Source organism: Aedes albopictus, chromosome 2, assembly GCF_035046485.1.
Source record: "Aedes albopictus strain Foshan chromosome 2, AalbF5, whole genome shotgun sequence".
NCBI lineage: Eukaryota > Metazoa > Arthropoda > Insecta > Diptera > Culicidae > Aedes > Aedes albopictus.
Genome location: NC_085137.1, coordinates 313,272,037 through 313,293,398, shown reverse-complemented (window position 1 = coordinate 313,293,398; position 21,362 = coordinate 313,272,037). Strand labels below are relative to the sequence as shown.

General features: G+C 36.6%; 1 protein-coding gene across 4 annotated transcripts; it reads left to right on the top strand.

Moving 5' to 3' along the window:
* The first annotated feature begins 720 nt into the window (after nucleotides 1-720).
* On the top strand, nucleotides 721-12,957 carry LOC109420859 (gastrula zinc finger protein XlCGF8.2DB). Of its 4 annotated transcripts, none has more exons than XM_019695334.3 (9): nucleotides 725-1,121; nucleotides 1,601-1,907; nucleotides 1,971-2,054; nucleotides 2,113-2,196; nucleotides 2,261-2,356; nucleotides 2,463-2,546; nucleotides 2,611-2,694; nucleotides 2,760-2,855; nucleotides 12,701-12,957. In XM_019695334.3, the coding sequence occupies exons 2-9, from the start codon at nucleotides 1,784-1,786 to the stop codon at nucleotides 12,793-12,795; spliced, it is 747 nt and encodes a 248-aa protein (XP_019550879.2). In that variant the 5' UTR covers nucleotides 725-1,121; nucleotides 1,601-1,783; the 3' UTR covers nucleotides 12,796-12,957. The 4 variants fall into 4 exon arrangements, with proteins under 4 accessions (XP_019550881.2, XP_019550879.2, XP_062708261.1 ...); XM_062852277.1 differs by lacking the exon at nucleotides 725-1,121 and adding an exon at nucleotides 1,167-1,424; XM_029880151.2 differs by lacking the exon at nucleotides 725-1,121 and adding an exon at nucleotides 1,167-1,431.
* Nucleotides 12,958-21,362: the final 8,405 nt, after the last annotated feature.

Below are 21,362 nucleotides of genomic sequence, written 5' to 3'. Positions count from 1 at the left end.
AACTCCTTGAACCGGCGTACTGAGTGAGAGACTGTAGGTCATCCAATTTCCCATATATTTGGAGTGAAAATCCCATACAAACCTTCAACTCATTTGCGCCACCTCAATTTTAAACCGATTGAGCTGAAATTTTCACAGATTGCTCTTCTCATCCAAAGGCACGATTCTAGAGGGTGCCCCGTGGAATTTTTCGACATTTTTGTTTTTGGGCCGGTCTACTGGAGACGCACAGCCGTAGACCGAGTAAGGTAATTTAAGTGCATGAATGTATGCTGGAAAATTTTGAAATATTTCTATTGAATATGCAGTAGGAGATTCGTTTGCATTTTCAATGAATTTTGTAACGCTCGTTTAAACATTTTCTGCAAAATCCTTTGCTTTTCATTGTTTTTTGTTCGGATTGATACCACGTATTTCTTCAACAATTTTTATGACAATAACTTCCATCTTGCGGAATTCCAATTGTGATTTCATTACGAAAACATATGTTTTGAACAAGAAAACTGCATATAAAATTTCAATAAGAACAGTGATATAATTACGACTTCTTCAGCCTTAAATCACGTGCTCCGACCGTTAGACTAGGAACCTTAAAAAACGACAAAGCAAATTTCCTCGATTCACCTGTCAATAAAATCGATCAAACCGGCAAAATGTTTACATTCTCTCCGCAAATCTTCTCATTCTAGTACCACACCCGGCACGCCAAGAAAAACAATGATGTTCTCTCACGCACACCACTACCCGGCACGTCGCTGCGCACCGACTCGTGAGAGCTCGAGCTGTCAAAATGTGAAAAAATAACATTTTTCTACCTTTCCTCCTGTGCGTGTGGTGCGTGTTCCTCTGGACGTAGCTGACATCAGCATTAGGAAAGGAGATTTTTCCGCTGTTAGATTATCGAAAAACATGCATTAAATTATACGGAAACATCAGATTCCGTAGTGCAGTTCAATGTAATCGTACTAGGTAGCACGAAAATTGGCAGCCGCAAGCTGGAAGCACTCGCCTTCTCTTCCGGGTAGTGAAGCAGGAAAGAGGTTTCCGAACGACTGAGGGCCATTCCGAATAAGCTATTAGCAGTAGGTGACGAAGTTCATTATGGATCGACACGGCTCAAGGTAAGGATTTAGTGCATTTGAATGTGGTTTTGAGATAAACAAATTGTTTGTCTGGAAAGTCAAAAGTTTATGATAAGAAAAAGGATAGAGAGGTCAGCACCGAGAGAGTCAGATGAAATATTTTTTCCTCCGATGCACCAATACACACGCAGCTAAAGGAGGAGATGGAACATAACCTCACTGAACAGTTTTGCCGTTCTTGTCGGTATTGAATGGATTACGAATGTTTGTTTTTCACGAGATTGTCTCGAAATTGTTGTTGGTTCAGAATATTTGTTGCTGTAAAAGTTTGTTTTGGTGCCGGTAAGAGGTATTTATCGGATGAATGAAGTTCCTGCAGTCTTTGAGTTCAATTTCATCAAACATTTTACCGCAAAAGTTACAATTTTAACCCAGAGAAATGTGATGACTAATGATGATGTAAAATGTGCTACGTACAGTTTGTCAAAATATTGTTTTGCTTTGTTTTTTTTTTTCAGAATGGCATCGATCTATTGAAAATGGCATCACCTTCTACGTAATTACGGATGTGATATGATCTGAGCTAGAGCATCCCCATAATTCTGCACGACAAAAACATTTCGAGTCAAATTTTAGTTCATAAGGACAACCGATGAGTGATCGCTGATTTCGTTAAGGAAAATAGCCAGGGAGTCACAAAAATGGAAGTGTCCCGGCCACCCGTCATGAAAATTGCCAGCTGTAGCAAGCCATTTCAGTGTTCGGAGTGCGATAAGCAATTCCGACAGCTCAGCACTCTTACAAACCACATGAAAATTCATACAGGTAACTGAGAACATATTTGTACTGCGATATATGAGCGGTGATTCTATTTTGTGATAATTACAGGCGACAAACCATATAAATGCACAATATGCTCGAAAGAGTTCCGCCAGACTACCACTCTATCGAATCATATAAAAATACATACAGGTAATGCGAAAGACGACTTTCCAATAAAAATATGTCTTAACTCTTTTCATTTGCATAGGTGAAAAGCCATTTCACTGCACTTATTGTGGCAAACAATTCCGGCAGCTGAGTACACTTTCGAATCATCTTAAAATACATACTGGTAGGTCTAACGCAGAATCTTGTATAGAGCTAGTGATAATTTATGCTTCTGTTTTTCCACGCAGGTGAAAAGCCCTACGAATGTTCCGTTTGTGGTAAACAGTTCCGACAGTCTAGTACGCTTAATAGTCACATTAGGATCCATTCGGACGATAAGTATTGTAAGTATTCTACATTTCCTTCTTGCAATGTTCCGATCGGAAACTTGTACCGCCAAAAATCCAACGGTGTCCCATAAATAATAGTGACAGCCTCTTCCCTTCCCAGCTGTGAAACCCTTCAAATGCACAATGTGTCCCAAGGAGTTCCGCCAAACTACGACCCTGTCAAACCACCTGAAAATTCACACAGGTAGACCCACAAGCTTGGTTGATCGGTTTGAGTTATTCTAACATGAACCTTAATCTTTTTCCAGGTGAAAAGCCCTACACTTGTACATATTGCAATAAAAGTTTTAGACAGACAGGAACGCTCTCGAATCATATGAAAATTCACACCGGTAAGAGTGAAAAGTGTTATTTTTATGTAATTAGTAATGCATTGTTTTTCATCATTGACTTACAGGAGAAAAGCCCTACGAGTGTGCTGTTTGCCAAAAACAGTTTAGACAGTCCAGTACGTTAAATTCTCATATCCGAATCCACACCGACGACAAGATTTGTAAGTATGAATAAAAACATTCGAGTTTTGAATGACCAATGCTTTTGGTATTCTGTTGTAAATACATCAAAATTTTATTCTGTTATGGATGGATTTCATTTTTTTTCTGCGAAGAATCGAAGCCTTGCGAATCATACAAACATTTGCTGTCGATTTTGAGAGTGCCAGCGATTGAGAAATTCCAAAGAAAGTAGATTAACTTAGACTTACTGATACATGCCAATGGATGTTTCTCCGCGTTTCATCTGAAATGTAATTCATTGTACTTAGATATAAATGGGTAAAGGTTGGGACATTATACTTATTCTTAAATAGAGACACTTTGGGTATTTTCAGCAGTTTTGATTTCTTCATTCGCGCAAACTGCTTGAAACTTGGCCGTATAATTGAGTTTGATAGGTGAACTTCTGAGGCCAATCTTGGTGGCACCAGGTTTTAAAAAAAATAGACATAGAGAACACAGTTGCCTATGTTTCACAATTCATGGTACCTAATCAAAAAGCCATATATCCGAAGCAGACAAACGCGGGTATTGAACAAGACCACTCTGAGGATGACGGGTTCGATTCCCAGTCAGTCCAGAAACTTTTCGTAATGGAAATTTCTCTGGCTTCTTCGGGCATAGAGTACCTGTCCAATGATATGCAAATGCACAATATTGGTTGTTGATAGAGAAAGCCCTCAGTGAATAACTGTGAAAAGCGAATAAAAGCCTAGATGCAGGTTTTTTTTTGCAGTACGGACGATACGCCCAATTAAGTTTTTGATATAGTGCGAAAACGGGATTCAATTTGGGAAGATCGAAATTAACGGGTTTGAAACTGTGCTACGTTTTGAATTACTTGGCCTTGGTTTAAGGTTAATTGGGTGTTAATAATGTATCACAAACTATATAAAAGGGGTCTCACTAAACAGCTTAAATTGCTGCGTAAGCCATGATTTTCTGCTTATTTGAAATATTTCATGCTTTTCCGAACGAAATAATAAAAAATTGCCTTGGTGATCGCGACGTTTAATCAGTTCAATAAGTTTACGCTGTTAAGTGAATCCCCCTATTAATTAGTTTAATTTAATAAATACAGGTATGTTCCGTTTTTGTCACTATTCGTTTTTATCACTATCCGTTTTTGTCACTATCCGATTTCGTCAACATTCCATTCCGTTTTTGTCAACACTAAAATTTATGTCAAATTTATTCCCTCGAATAAGAGTTATTTGTAGCTTAACATTAATCTTGAGGCAATGCATCCATTAATGAAGTTGAAACAACTACCAAAGATGACATAGAAGACGTATACGCCACAGTAGCTTTCAACACAATTCAAATTCAGCTATAAATAATGTTAATTCATGCTTTCTCTCAAGCATAATTTAACTTCTTATTTAAAAATGATGAAAATTAAACCAATAGTACAATAGCAAAATTAAACCGAGCCAATTTAATTGATGAAATTCTGACAGGAGGTGGCAGGAGGTAACACGTGAATATCAATATCACCATCAACAATTTTACCGTTTTGTAAAATGGCTCAATCATTTTCCAAGTGTAACAAAAGTTGCTAATCATGATAGATCAATAATAGATGGGATGTGCATATAAAACCATCGAAGGACGGATTATCTGGCAATAGGAAAAATCACCATGGATAAAAGAACATTTTGTTTTATTTCATTAGCCTATTTTGTTTGGGCACAATTCATGTCCATTCCAAGGATTGATCAGGATGTCCATCTGGGCATTCCTCCAAGAACTTCTTTCTGAAGAACCCTCTTCTCCTTTCTTTGTCTTATTATTATTATTCTTCTTTACGATTCTACGTTTCAACTGGAACTTGGCCTGCAACTTCAAGTGTAATTCAAGAACTTAAATAGTTTAGGGCCTTCTTTGCCTGTCCTTGCCTGAATTTTTACACTACAATCTTTTAAACAAGACTTTTTTAAGTGAAATAAATTTCACGTGATTTTGTACACGTTTTCTTGAAATTATGCGATGTGCTGAATTCTTCTCTCCTGGTCGCTATTTCTTTCCCACGGGGCTCAAACTTCTACCAGAGATCTCTCTTCATAGCCTGTCGAAATTTTCCAGACTGAAACAGCTATATTCACTAGCCTAACAGGAGATTTCTATAGAATTTTATCCAAGATTTCATCTTTCGTTTGCAATCTTGATTTTCTTCAGTGATTCCTACTAGCGATTCTTGTATTCCTCCAGATTCCTTAATGAATTTCTTCTGAGAAATCGTCAGGGAATAATTCAGAAGTTCCTTTAGGTGAATCACGAGTTAAATCTTTCAGAAATAAGTTTCTCAAAGAAGGAGGAATCGAGGATCTTGGAAAACGATCTGGGGGTTTCTCCAGCAACTCCTGAAGGGGGTTCCAAGAAGAAACAAAAATTCCCAAAAAATCCTACAGAAATTCCATTAATTCTGAAAGTCGAGGATTGGATGATTTCTTGAAAGAACTTATACAGGATTCCTAGAAGGAACTTCTTAAGGATTCCCACAAGGAACTTCTGGAGGATCCTCAGGAATAACTGTTGAAGGAATCCCAGAAAGATCCTCTGGAGAAATATCAGAAAAAAACTCCTGGAGGAATTTCAGAAAGCAGTCTTGGAAGAAATCCCGTAGGAAATTTTGAAGAAACGGAGAACCTCCTATATTTCAAAAGTGAAATCTTGGCGAATCTCCAAAGCAACTCTTGGATGAATTTATGAACTAGGACTAAATTCCAGAATTATTTTCTTAGCCCACCTTGTGCATTAGGGCCATTCCAGCCCCAAACCGTACACAACGTCAGCGAGCTGTTCTCAACATAATGCATAAGTATGGTTAATAAATTCCAGTTCCTGGTGGAATATTTGAAGGGATCTCCAAAGAAACTCCAGGAAAAATTTAAAAAGAGACATCTAGGTTGATCCGAGAAGAAATTTCTGAAGAAATCATAAGGGGCAGAACCTCTTTTCTCTAAAAATTCTTCAGGTGCCATCCATAAATGACGTAGCATTTTAGGAGAGCGGGGGGAGTCCCTGATTATGCAAACCATGTTTTAGGTATGGGAAAAAAGGCTACGAGGGGGAGGAGGTATCAAAAATCGTCTAAAAAATGCTACGTCGTTTATGGACGACTCCTATCGAATTCCAAAAGATAAACAAGCGAATTGGTATAAGGTAACCTACAAGCATTCTGGAGAAACTTCTTGGAGAATCCAATATTCTGGAGAAAATGATTGCCTAGAAAAAATCCTGAAGATTTTCTAAAAGTATCCTAGTGAATCCTAAAAGTACCCTAGTGAAGCGAAAAAACCACGGCAGGCTGCGGTGGGCTGGGCACGTAGCTCGTATGCCGGAGGAACGACAAGCTAAAACCATATTCAGCAGAGAACCAGGTAGGGGTCGTCGGCTTCGTGGTAGGCCGCGCACACGGTGGCTTTTTGCAGTTGAGGAGGACCTAAGGGCTCAGAACGTTGAGGGTGACTGGAAGCGATTGGCCCAGGACCAAGACCAGTGGAGGCGAATGCTTCATTCGGCGTAGACTCACCGCTACGAGTTGTAGCCCATCAAGTATCAAGTAGTATCCTAGTTGAAACTTCTATAGGAATCTGTTAAGATGAAAATCATGGAGAAATGCGTTCCGGAAGGCAGTAAACATATCCTCTTTTGTTAGGATATCGAAATAACGTTCTTGTAGATTAATCATTCCTGGAAGTATGTTAAAATATGAACGTCAACGGATACTGGAACTGTAAAATGTGCCATTATTGCGTTCAACGAAAATGAATTTCCCAAACTGTGGTCACAAATGTGGTAAAAACCTCTTGTCGGCGTCATAGTCAGAAAACTGTAATTTGAACTGTGCTACCAAGATGTGCTAAAAGATATCAAAAACAATTAAATTTCATAATAAACTACATATTTTTACTTTTGGAATGTGTTCTACAGTAAATCTTCCAATTTATATAAAAATGTTGCAAAATATTTTGTCAATGAAAATTATTCCGTTTTTATCACTATTCCGTTTTTGTCAACTGAAAATCGCGGACCGTGTTGATAAAAACGGAACATACCTGTAATATCAAAAAAAGAGCAGTACATGTCATCAATATGCAGCCATTCCATAGAAAAACGATATAGTGCAACTCCGATTATCGTAAAACTTAGTGGGTTCGTAGTTCTTCGAAAATAATTAGACCAGTATTTTTTATTTCGTCATTAGGGTGACTAATTTTCAGATAGGGTGGTCCGAAAAATCAAGGTTTTCATAAACTAAATTTTTTCAAAAATCACAACTTTTGAACCAATTAACCGATTTTAAACTTCTTCTTTTTTTTTTGTTTGAAAAAGCTATTGAATTCTAGTTTTCAGGAAAAATACGTTGAAGGGCCAAATTGTGTTTTTGTGCAAAAAATATGCAAATATGTTTGTTTTTTTTTTACGTTTTCATGGTCTCGGGACCAAAGAGGTACTCTGGTTTTATATTTTACCTATTCAACTCGGGAAATTTAACGTAACATATCAAAAAATCAGAGATGTATGTTTTTTAGATATTTTTAAAAAAAAATACAAGGTCAAATTTTACTATTCAAAACATTTTTTTAACTTGATTATATTTTGAGTCTTTATACATGTATGGATACCAAAAAGATCAGGAATCACTTAAAAAAGCAATACAAGGCATAGTTTTATGAAAATTTACAAGATCAGGCAATTTTAGAGCAGCTAGTATAAAATATATTTGACGCTAGATATTCAAAAAATCATATCTCAAAAACTAAAAGACACATCTCTGATCTTTTGACATGTTACGCCAAATTTCCTGAATTTTCAGATGAAAATATAAAACCATGGCACCTCTTTAGTTCCGAGACCGTGAAAAACCAATATATTTGCATATTTTTTGCACAAAAACACAATTCCGTAGACTCATTTTTCCTGAAAACTAGAACTCAATAGCTTTCAAACAAAAAAAAAAAAAGAAGAAGTTTAAAATCGGTTGATTGGTTCAAAAGTTATGATTTTTTGATTTTTAAAACCTTGATTTTAGGACAACCCTATCTGAAGATTGGTCATCCTAATGATAAAATAAAAAATACTGGTCTAATTATTTTCGACGAAGCACGAACCCACCAAGTTTCACAATAATCGGAGTTGCACTATTGATCATGCGAGAGAAAGTTGGAAACTTTGGAAGTCAAAACTTCGGCGAAGTTCGGCGTCGGTATTCTAATTTGGGGTTCGCCGACGCATAACAATTGCCTGTGTCGGCGACGCTTCAATTAGAATGCCGACGTTTTTACTTCGGCGAACTTTTGTTGGGGATAATTGATTTCACATATTGATTTCGGTCTAAAATAAATGAATATGTACAATTTATTGTTTTTCTATGAAATGGCTGTATGAGCATATTGTAATTCAGAATGATTCGCTTGTGGAACTCCTCTACTATCTGCTAAGGAATTCAAATTTTTTAAGGAATGGCTGTGTGAAAACTAGATAAATGCCGGCAGGAATCTCTTGAAACATTTCTAGAGGATTCATGGAAAAATCTTTAAAAAAATCCCGAAGGAATTCCTAAAGCAATTTCTAGAGGTATCTTTGAAGGAATTCTTGCTGAAATCATGAAAAGGGTTCCTGTAATAATTACAGAATTTTTCGATTCTCTAAAATTTCATCAAAAATTGGAGAAATTTCAGTAGAAATCTGCAGTTTTTTTTTCTAAGTGCAACCTGAGATTTTTACGCATTTGCTTCCACAAATAGTTTCATCTGAGATTTGTTCGGTGTTGTCTCAGGATTTCTGATAAGGTACACCGGGGCAAGTTGAAACGGGTGGGGTAAGATGAAACAGTGGATTAACAAGATGTTATCTAATCATGGTAAACAAATTAAAAGTCATAACACATAGTTTTTGATTCAAACAATCATTTAATGAAGGATAATTTTCCATTTGAATTGAAATCTATTTCAAAACATCGTGTTTCTTCTTGCCCCGGTGTACCTTAGTTATTTCTGGGGATTTTATCCACAGTTCCTCCCATGACTTCAGCAGCAGTTTTCACGGGGTGTCTACAAAAGAATGTACAGGGGATGGCCAAAATATTTGGGATAGGCAACTTTTTTTCTCTCACAAAAAAATTCAACATGCTGTAACTTTTCATAGAGTGCATCAAAAAATCTCAAATTTTGACTGTTTGTCAACCTATTATGTGTGCATCATTGGTAAAAATTTGGGCTCGATTGATTAATTTTTCGCGAAGTTAGAACCGTTCGCGTAAAACACTATTTTTAGACAACTATTTTTTGAACTGTTATATCTCGGAAACCAGTGAACCGAATTTAATGAACTTTTTAACGTTTATCAACAATATATTGATACTTAATACGACGTTATAAAATGTAATATTTTCTCACGGCGAATTAAGTTATATCGGGTTGAAATTTTAACCCATATAGAGGAAAATAAGTCAAATTTACAATACCACACAAACATTATTAAATGTGTTCTTCCTTCAATCTAAATAGGCTCTAATATATCTGATTAGAGACAATTTGAGAACAGAAGTGGAAAATCCTTGTATATCAACACTAAAATTTATTGATTATTGATGTAAAAAAATAACATTTTTTCGAGAAAAATCCAAAAAGTGTCAATCCATGATAATTTTTTTCAACGTTTAAAAAGTACCTATGTTTTAATAGTTTGTGAAGCATTCACATATTGTTAGTGTACGTTCAAAATTTCATTCAATTCGGTTCACTGGTTTCCGAGATATGACAGCTCAAAAATGAGTTGTCTAAAAAATAGTGTTTTACCCGAATGGTTCCAACTTTGCGAAATATTAATCAATCAAGCCCAAATTTGTACCAATGATGCACATATAGTAGGTTGACAAACAGTCAAAATTTGAGATTTTTTGATGCGCTCTATGAAAAGTTATAGCATGTTGAACTTTTTTGTGAGAGAAAAAAAAGTTGCCTATCCCAAACATTTTGGCCATCCCCTGTACCCCCGGGATTTCTTACAAAATTTTTCGCTGGATTCCTTCCGGAGATCCTGCCAAATTACTTCCAAAGTGCTTCCAAGAACTTCTTATAGTGGCTTCGGAATAGCTTTTCAATAGTTTCTCTCGGGGTTTTTGCAGAGGTTCTTCCAAAGATTTCTTCCAGAGAGTTTTCCGATATTTCTCTTGGATTTCCTCCCGAGATTTCTCTTAGAGGATTTAAGCGTTCCTCCTTAAATATCCTTTATTTTTCCTCCAGGGATTACACCATTTTTCCGAGATAACGCAGTTTCTCTTGTGATTTCTTTCGAAGTTCATCTCGAGATTTCTCCAAAAAGTCCTAGCGGCGTTTTTACAAAATTTTACCAGGATACCTTTACATATTTTTCCTTATAAGAAATCTCGTAAGTTATCCAGAAAAGCTCCTTGAAAATCCTACAAGAACCCTTCAGGACGCGCGCCGTTGTAAAAAGTACAACACCACCAAACAACCTTGCTCGTCGTTTACGGCACGAGCGCGGTGCAGTTCTAGGATCAAACAGACGCGGGTGCTAAAAGGTTAAAAAAAAACCGAAAGGAGCATCCAGAATATCGAGACAATTTCTGGTAGGGATTCCGGGAAGAGCTCTTGAAATAATCCCGAGAAAATATGTAAAAACATATCTCAGGTGGATCACTGCAAGAAATCCAGTTAACAAATAGGGTATGTGTTCCATCAGTAATCTCACGCTCCCATATTCATCCTATTCGAAAACAAGCGATTACGGCACCGATTGATTCCGTTCTTTTTGATTTCATGCGTGCTCACTCCTAACAAAAAATACAAAAATAAGAAACAAAACAAACAACGCTTCATTCCTTTGTTTTTCGTAGGATGAAAATGGGAGCCACTTGCTTAATAAGGGAACCAGTACCCTACGAGGATAAGCCTGGGAAAAGCACTGAAAGAAATCACGGGAAGAATTCCTTGGGAAATACCAACAGTAGCTCGTGCAGAAATCCCAGATGATACTCCGAATAAAATCTTAGAAGAACGCCTGGGTAAATTCAGAAAAACTCTGAGTGACATCCCAACACCAACACCGGAAGAAATTTTCTGAGTGAAGCTCAGGGAGAAGTTCCGAGAGAAATCTCAGATGAAACTTAAAATCCTGGAAGAACCATCAGAATTATCCTAACCAAAGCTTCTATAGAAATCCAAGGAGGAATACTTGACGAAAGCTATCGGAAATGTCTTAAAGAAAACGGGAGAAACTTGGGAAGATATCCCAGAAGGAATTCCTGCAAAGAAAGAGTGAGAAGCTCCTAAAACCCTTGGAGGAGCTCTAGTAGAAATCCTAGAAAAAAATTTCGGGGAGATCACCTGGGGAAGTCTAAAGAGGAACATTGACTGGAAGGAATCGCGAAAAATCTTTAAGAGGAATCCCGAGAGAAACTCTAACAGAAATTCCACGACGACATCTGCGGTATATCCTGAGTGATTTTTTTTGCAGATCTCGGGATAAATCCTTATAAAACTCCACGGGAACTCTGGGAGCGATACCGAGAAAACCTCTAGAAGACTTCCCCGTAAAAATATAAGAGAAATGGATCGGAATTTAGGGATTCTGGGAGATTCTCAAGGAAGAATCCCGGAACGAAATGTTCGAATATTGGATGATTGCTGGTGAGAATACGAATGAATCTCCGGGAGGAGCTCTAAAATCCAGAAAGAAACTCTGACGGAATTTCTAGAAACATCCTTGCAGTCGATTTTGTAGATGGATACACTAACACTAAATAACCGAAAACTTTTTCATCTATACCTACAATGAATGTAGTAAACTCTGTGGATTCTACTTATGAGAAGATCGACAAGTGATATTCCCTGAATATTCCAGGTTTTCCCTGATGAAATTCTCTGAGGTTCCCTGGAAAACTTTTAAAATTAAAATATGTCATCATAAAATCTTAAAACGTTTTTGACTTAAAACATTGGTATCCCAAATATACTTTCAGGAAAAAAAGAATTAAGAAATAAAAATTAGAAAAGCAAAATTTATAAAATCGCGAGTTAAAACACCTTCCAAAACATGTTTTAATTGATTTAAGATGACGAAAAATGATATTCAAACCAAATTAAATAAAATGGGTATTAGAGGTTTGAACTTTTTATTTTTAATTGGCTGATACTCAGGAATTATAAAATTTTAAAAATAAACGGATTTAAGGTACACCGGGGCAAGTTTAAACGGGTGTGGCAAGAAAGAGCGGGTTAACATGATGTTCTCTAGCGATGATAAACAGTTTGATCGCCATAACACATAGTTTTTTATTCAAACAATCTTTCAGCGAAGGATAAATTACCAAATTGTATTGAACTCTATTTCAAAACATCGTGTTTCATCTTACCCCACTCGTTTCAACTTGCCCTGGTGTACCTTAATTAAGATCGGTAGGAAGAGTTGTACTTCATGGACGAGTAGTTGTCAAAGATGTTCATGTTTGAACCGGAAGTAAGAGGTGCAATGTTTTAGTGATTTTGTTGCGAATCTGGCATTTAAGCCCTAGTAGGATGTTGGGTTCAACATGACCCAGGCAGACACACTAAACGTGCACTATGCCATCGTGATGCGAAAATCATAACATCTTAGGAGGGGGGGTTAACATATTTCTATCCTTTCTTCAACAACTTAAATGGTAAGACAACGAAAGAACATAATGTTAAGGTTGTGCTTCCGGTAGGGCACACTATTCCCTGAAAAAAAGGGGACTGGGATTCTAATTTGTTCCCTTTTTAACTTGAATTGATATGTATATCCAATAAAAGAATGAGCTTATGGAATGGCACACTTTCTTATTTATTTACAGGCAAAACATCGTCTTCGCCCGTTCCCGTACCAATGCCGATTACGACCATCACCATGAAGCTCGAGGATATTAAGCCGCTGTACACGATAATTTAATAAGTATACGAACTGACCGAAACAGCAAGCAAACCAGTCTATCCCACTTACAACGTCGTTTAGCAAAATTAATCAGTTGATCCCACGGCAGAGCTTCGATGATGAGATGAACATGTGAACCACGTAAACATGTGCTAATCCAATTACGTTTGATAACTTTCACAGCTTAATCTTGTTTTTTGTTCGAACCCACGAATCGATCGGTAGCTATCATAGGTGTAGGATTTTGGTAGCCAATTGAAGTTAAAGTCACTTCTGTAACAGAACGCCTGAGTCCCGTTTCGAAATGATGGCACTCTCGTTAGCTACTTGTGGATTTTCTCAATCAATTGGTAGGTTGCTCCATTCCATCGCCTATAATTTTCCAATCAATCACCTTGTAATCGGATTAATTTTGCCGGTGCATTCGAAAGCCAAATTAATACATTAGCCATCCTGCATGGGTCTTGGCCGTCGACAACCATCATGGTCTGATGACAAGGCATCGCGCTTCGCGCACTGCGCATTATTAAGTCCAATCAGGCTTACTACTCCCCAATGAGGGTCGCAATCTAAAGTACGTGACGATAATGGAAATATTGCCAATTGCTGGGTCCTGAGGCTGATCAACGGACGAAGTCCCAAAGGGGCTTTTTGTTTGTGTAGAAAAGGGTAAACAAGTGCCCCGGCGCGCGATGGTGCTGGAAATTGGGCTGGGAACTCATCTCATTGAACGAATTGCTCTTTGCGTTATCAGTCGGTCTGCAATCGAACGGGTAATTATAGCGCGACAGATCGGAGGCATGTCCTACTGTCGGTCATGGATGGTAACAGCTGGTTCATCGACGTAGACGAGCTGATCAAATACCTACGTATAGCTGATTTGGTGCTGCGCTTGAGGCGGGTTCTAGGGGTGTTCATTTAAAGACTTGGGTAGAGCTTTAGTGATATCTGAAACGAGTGAGATGAAATGCTTAGTTCAGTTAAGCTTCTAATAATGAAGGATAACATTTTTCGAACACCCCTACATTCCATCGAGGCTCACCTATGACAGTATAATCGAATGAGCTTGTGCGCTGAGGCAAAGAAAGCGAAATTGAAAAATCGAAAAAAGATCTCCACTCGTGGCAAAAGGGGATCATCATCTCCCTATCCCCGCGACCGGTCGATATTTATAGTATGGTGGTCATGGGCGTAGCCAAAGTGAGCAAAGGGGAGAAGTTGCCGAGTGAATTTTCTGCATTCAATAATTTGTATGTTTGACGCTCTCATTTTCCTTCTATACGATGGATATCAAGAGACAGAATGAAAAGTTTCTGTAGGTTCTGTGAAAAAAATTTTGGCTTTACGGAACCACTTAATTTAAATAGAGCTACAGTGACGCCACACCGATGAATCACCTTAATTTTGTACACTATTTATGAATCACCATGTTGATCAATTGAGTGATCCATAAACTGTGTTCATTTTTGCCGATTCATAAATTGTGGGGTCACTGTATCTCTCTTCAACTTTGTGTTTTCTGAACACTTCCAAAAGAATTAATTGAAAGGATTTCTTTTCATGCCATTGCATGAATTTGAATGGTGTCGAACACAATGATACATAGGGTCTCCAGTTAGCCTAGTGGTTAAAGCTATGGATCGCCAATCCGGAGACGGCGGGTTCGATTCCCGTTCCGGTCGGGAAAATTTTCTCGACTCCCTGGGCATAGTGTATATCATTGTACTTGCCACACAACACACAATATACAAATTCATGCAATGGCAGGCAAAGAAAGCCCTTCAATTAATAACTGTGGAAGTGCTCAAAGAACACTAAGTTGAAGGCCAAGTTCCAATGCGAACGTCGAGCCATAAAGAAGAAGAAGATACATATGCCCGCGGTCTCCAGATTAATGATCCAAGACTCTTGTCGAATACAAAGTTTTGATTTAGATTGTTTGACCGTTTTAGTAATGGAGATGGACAATATTTGACAAAAAAAGCGTTAGTTGTATAAATTTTCCACGTGTGTTTCCATGTAATCGCTTTATAAAAACGTTTTAATCTTTCATTTAAAAACAATACATTTTTCCCCATTTTCCAAACCTGGCTACGTCCTTGCCAATGGTGATACTGCAACAAGACGAACAAACAGAACCCATAAAAAATGTTAATAAAAATCAACGGATGAATTGGAACAGCCAGCCGACGACGGACTGTGTCTCTACAGGGCCATCATTATATGATTAAAACTATATGAATTACGGAAAACAAATTATGGTATTGTATATTATTATACAGAATAACAATTATATAATGAAAGTTTGATTAAAAGAAATCACCGGTCAAGCGGCCGAGCGGAAAAGAACGTTCGAAAGTAAACTAATATCCCGGCCGCACCGGGGCATTTTGGTGCGGCTTCCGAGGCTACCTACGTGATGTAGAAAGAAAGGTTAGGTCGGGTTATGAAGTCATTAAAGCTACTCCGACCGCGATGTAATCGGGGGCTTTGAACACGGAGCGCAAAGTTAGTTTACGAAATTAAAGGAAAGCAAACCATAAAAGAGCAAGTATATTAATTTATTAGCCATCAATCAATATTCGCGCAATCGGGTACATCAGCTAATCGAGCAATTCGCGGGGGGTAAATGGCTATAATCGAAGCATGGTCTGGTACCAAAATGCGGGAAAAGCAGCTGATTTTGATTCTTAGGAACGAGAGTAAAGACCTTCAAATATCAATCAGAGAGCGGTTACCATGAAACGATGATTATGAGTTTTCAAGAAAACTTGTCTTAAATACAGGAATAACGGCTAGTAGTGAGCGTTTCCACGGGAAACAGAGGATTGAGGATTCCATTTAACAAGATATCGAGAATTAAAACTAACAGCTGAATCTTTGTAGAATAACTCAGAGAGCATATGGGCATAACTGCTGATATATATATTCTGCTAAAACAAAGGTATATATTATGTGAATATTAAATGTTTTTTACAGAAAAAAAAAACGATTCGTGTCTTTGTAATCCGAAATACCTTGTTTAAATCTTTGAATGACAAACCAGTTCACAGTGGCCGGAAGCCGGACAAAACCTCAAAAATCGACTTCAATATTTTATTTTTCTAATATTTTTCTTCCATCATAGATACTTCAACTAAGAAAACCCCAAATTTTCAAGTCATTTGGTCGAAAATTGAGTCTTGTAGATTTTTTCAAAGTTCAAGTTTTATGTGCGACAATATTAGTATTTATTGTCTTTTTTTCATGAGCTTCCTTCATGAGTTCGTTATGAAAGTTAGGAAGACTTGAATAATGTGACAATATTTTTTGTGTTTTTGGGTATGAATAACCATTACATTTCGAAGATTATTTGGAATTCAATCACAAAATTATTATGGATTTATAATATGCAAACATATTGACTTTTATGAAATTTTGGAGAAAAACTTCGCATTAAAGAGATCCAGTACTTGTTTAGGAAACATCAGAAAACGACGTCGTATCCCGGATCTGACGTGCAGTTTTGTCTAGTTTTTGGCTATACAGGTCACTGTTTGCGCATTTTTGCGCTAAGCGCGAAAAAAAAATTTTTTTTTTCTACATATCAAGTTACAATGGAGCCGCATGGTGGAGGAAGTGGTATCGTTTGAAGTTTAAATTTTATCTGACATAGTTCAAATTGACTTCAGAATACTAACAATTTAGTGTAATTTTCATTTTTGTAAGACACTTTCACCAAGTCAGATGGTCATAGGGGGAGGGGGGGGGGTGTCTGATAATGTAATGGCCACAGCTTTAACAATTTTTAATTTTTTTAAATATTTTATTTTTTGACAGAAAAACACAAAAAGGTGGGTGCTCCAGTTAAAAACAGTAAACTGGAGAGGAAAGGAGTGATGACTAAGTATGAATAAACCTTTATTCACACTACCTACATGTTGCTTCACCAGATACAATAACTCTTATAACCTTAAATAAAAAAAATAAAAGAAAGACAAAAACAACCGTGAAAAACATGTAAAAATAACTACAAACCATTGCTCATTGATTTTCTTAAACTGATCGTTTCTTCGATTCATCTTAATCGTTAGAATCGCTCAACAACCTTGTAAGCAATCTCTTCACGAACTTCTATCGAAGTTTCAATATATAGTGATACAAATACAGTTCAAAGCAACAATCATCTATAATCTATAAAAGGAATTCACTAAACGGCGTAAAACGTACGTTAAATATTTTTCTGCGTGAACGTCGCGATAACCAAGGCAATCTTTGAATATTTTAATCGCAATTTTATGAAACGAATATTTTACGCTCTTTAGTGAATCCAAGAGTTTTTTAAACTTGAAGTTTTATTGTATGTTATTCATGCGGTTTTGTTAAACACATTTCTACTGAACGACACATAGAGTGATGAAGATTTTGAAAATATTTGCTGGAACTCTACTGTTCATCAATATGATTACCAATCTCTGATGATCGTTTATCAAAAACTCCCTTCAATATTGCGAATATGAATTGCCAATTCTTTATAGATAGGGTTGTTTCGGTTGCTTCGACAAGTGATAGCAGAGATAGATGTATCTTACAACCCAAACTCGGAAGAGCATATATGAAGTTGTTGAAACGAGATTGATAAAAAGCAGTTCAAATTTTACGCAGTTCACTATATTAGACTATCTGACCCCATAACACACCTCCGTGTACCCACCGTAAAATGTAACGTGGTCTATGGGCAGTCCCTGAGAATAGACCACGTCTTGTCAGCCAACATTGGTGTGTATCTGAATTGATCCATTGAAAGAAAACGTAGAAAAACGATTTTTTCTAATGATTTATGTAGTTTTGAAGATTTTGGAACACCCTAACAACAACAAATACAAAATTATATTTTATTTCAATACCAATATATGATTTAAGAACCCTCAAATTAAAAGGTTAATCAAAACCTACGTTCAGAAAGCACTTCGTGATAGCTTATTATCGATTGTTTTCACATGCTTTCCATAATCAGCAGATTTCAAAATTTTGAACCACCCTAATATAGTAAAACCAAAATATATGAAAAGTTCCATATCAGAAATAGATTTAGGGAACTAAAATCATCATAACCTGTGAATTTTAGCAATTTCGGTAAACATTTGAGGTTTTGTCCGACTTTTGTATGGAGGCCCGCCACTGTGCAGTTGTGTAATCTTCTTTAAAACAGACAAGTCGTTCTGAGCTATGTACAATGTATCAAACAATTGCCTGTACAGCATTTGAAATTTTGATCGAGATCGAATAACTTTTCTTAAATTTATAAAACTTGTAGTAAAATTTGATTTGTTGAACACAATTTCTATACTCTATATTTTAAAGAATAATGGATGAACTATTTACAAACATTTTTGAAGGAACGCAAATACATGAACATACAGGGGATAGACAAAATGATTGGGACAGGCAAAATTTTCACTTTTCAAAAAATGTTCAAGTAGCTGTAACTTTTCGAAAAGTGCATCAAATATTCCCAAACTGCAACTGGTTATGTATCAGTGGTCCAAATTTGGGAAAGATCGGGCCATTTTCCACGAAGTTATAAAGATTCTTGGAAAAGGTAAAATGATACTATAGCCAACTTTGAGCTGTTATATCTCCGGATTCAATGAACCGAATGCAATGAAATTTTGACCATTAATGACTTATATAATAAACTATAAAAACCGTTGACATAACTTAAAATTTTTAACACGGAAGAAAATTATAACGATTAGATTATTTATCTTATAAAACACCAAATTATCCAAAACTACAACATCGTTTCAAAATTCAAGATGCAAATAATAGTTCATTTAATTCCCCTCTAATTGACTTATACATAAATGTGTTTCGAAGAAAAGTAACAACATAGCTGCCAACAAATTGAAAAAGTAATGGAATACATATTAAAAATAGACAAATTTATTTAAAAATCGTGAAACAAATAAAATCGATACAACTTTTTCTCTTGTAAAAAATTTCAAGTTAAGTCAAATGTTTTTTAGAGTTCATAAATGGTCAAAATTTCATTGCAATCGGTTGCAGCTAGTTGAACACTTTTTGAAAAGTGAAAATTTTGCCTGTCCCGATCGTTTTGTCTATCCCCTGTATCATATACAATCTTGTAAGGATTGATTTGTTCACTATAAAAAAAATTGAATAATCGGCTATTGTAGTTGACGATGTTTATAAATTTATCATATTGTACACATATAATCTGAAAAATGTTTTACACTAATAAAAGCGCATTAAACATAGCACTAAATGAACGAAAAATGCATATATATAAAACCTTAAACAAAGCTGCATATGAAAGTCTTAGGTATAAGCTGTAACTCATAAAAATTGAAAAAGCTTCATTAGGTACGTCAAAATATCTCAATGTTTGGAAAATTTGTTCGAAATTCTTATAAATTTTACTAAACGTTTTATAACTTTTTTCTGACTGTACACAAAATTTCAGCAAATAATTTTCAACATATAGCTTACTCAGAGTTACGTTTTATGCGGATTTGATTTATACCCATGGAAAAGTTGTAATCATTTGAATATAGTATTATAAGCCGATTTAACCCTTTGAAGCCGGAGGGGTCATATATGACCCCGGCGATGAAACCGAGTATAACAATTATGTTCGAGACCAGCGAGGTTGCGACAGCAGCGGCGAAACAATTCGACTTCAAAGGGTTAAAACCGATGAACAATTGGTGTTTGGGCACGTCGTATTCGCGGCATTTCTGCAACATATGGCGGAAGGTGAACATCATATTCAGTCTGATATTGCCCCACGAACTGTCCTGTAATCGGTGTTAGACGGTGGCATAAGATTTGAGAGTAACTTGTAGGCATCGCTCAGTAGTGTGATCGCACGATAGTTCACGTAATCCAACTTGTCGGTCTTTTACTTGAGTATAGATCATCGGATCTATGCAGTTGATTACCTTAAAGAGCTTTATGACTAAAATTTATACTCACACAGCCTCAGGTATCTATCAAATAGGGAGTTCAATGATTTTTCAAGTGTATCCAAGAACTCGCTTGAGTAAAGGTAAAAGAATCTTCGAGAGCTACTAGTTGTATCTACAAATATTATGAAGAGGTTCATATTCACACAGTCTAAAAGGCATCTTTGTTCTATCAAGTGGTGGCTACTATGCTTGTATTGGGATATCCGAGAACTCCCTGGTGTGTTGGTCATCGGCTCTACAAGCGTAATCAGTGATCTATTGGAGCATTATGAATACAATTTATACTTTCACAGTAGAGTGGCCCACACTTATATGAAAAACAAAAATTTCGAAAAATGCTAAGTCTTACCTCCTAAATCAGTTGCTTTAGACTCCCAGAATCTACGTTTACATTTTGAGCAAAATCGATTAAGCCTAAGGGGGCGCTAAAAACGCTTGAAGTTTGTATGGGAAAAATTTTGGGCTTCTTGGCCGTGCGTTTAGCGGCGTCAGTCGTCTAGGCGTTTCGTAAGTCTCGGAGTGCGGGTTCGATTCCCGCTCCAGTCGGGGAAAACTTTTCGTCAAACGGAAAATTCTTCATTGGGCCACTGGGTGTTGTTATATGTGTTGTCCGTTGTCTCGTGTTAGTTAATGTTCAGTCTGTGCAGCCTATGGCTGAAGACGGTGTAGTGTCTTTTTTTTTTAAATGTAGAGTAAAGTGGTTCAAAAGTTCGAGTGGGGTAAAAGTTTCTTTTGAAGTTTTTGAGCTCAATTCAAATTATTACTTTCGGGTGTCAAGGTTGTTCGAAGCCTTTTTGAAAAAGAGTCTTTCACTTCAAAAATTATGAAAATTAATCGACATTTCGAAAAGTTATGACAAAATGTTGGTTTTTGATAAAAAAAATTGTAATATGCGATGATCCTTGCAACGCATGGAATAGAATGGATTACCAGCTTTTGCAAAAATTGCAACAGATGGCGCTAGTGAGCAGGAGTTTTTCATTTTTAAAATGTATGGGGAAATGCTTAAAAATTAGTTTTTTGACTAATTAAACGTTTTATCCGAAAAAATATTTGGTACAGGTTGTAGGCCATAATAATAGCAATCTACGGTACCAAATATTTTTTATCCAAATTTCGAAATATTTAAATTATTTGGAAAATTGTTCAAATTCCCATACATTATTTCGACCGATAACTTCTGCCTCGATACTGGTTGATCTTCGTTTGCCTATACATGGCATCACGAATTATACATGGATTCGTATTTACCTATCTGTCAATTCGTAAACAAAAAAAATAAAAAAAAAAGTTTGTAGCTGTTTGGATCTAGGAGCTGCAACGCGGAAGCAGAAATCTGCGGTAAATATTCAATTAAATTACATAAATAACATTATATTTCATTATATATACTATTTCAGGTGTAATAGTTTCCCCCAGCGCCGCAGCGGTCAATAAGCAGCCGTCTTCCGGGTGAAAAATAATCGCTGCACGCCTCTTGCTCCTCTTGCTGGCATAGAGCTTGCTGACGTTTATTCGCCTTTCTCTTTCAAACATGTAGGCGGAATAGGATTTGTTGTCATCAGGAAAGGTTTCCCGATGAAAACAAATCCTATGCAGCCTGCATGCTTGAAA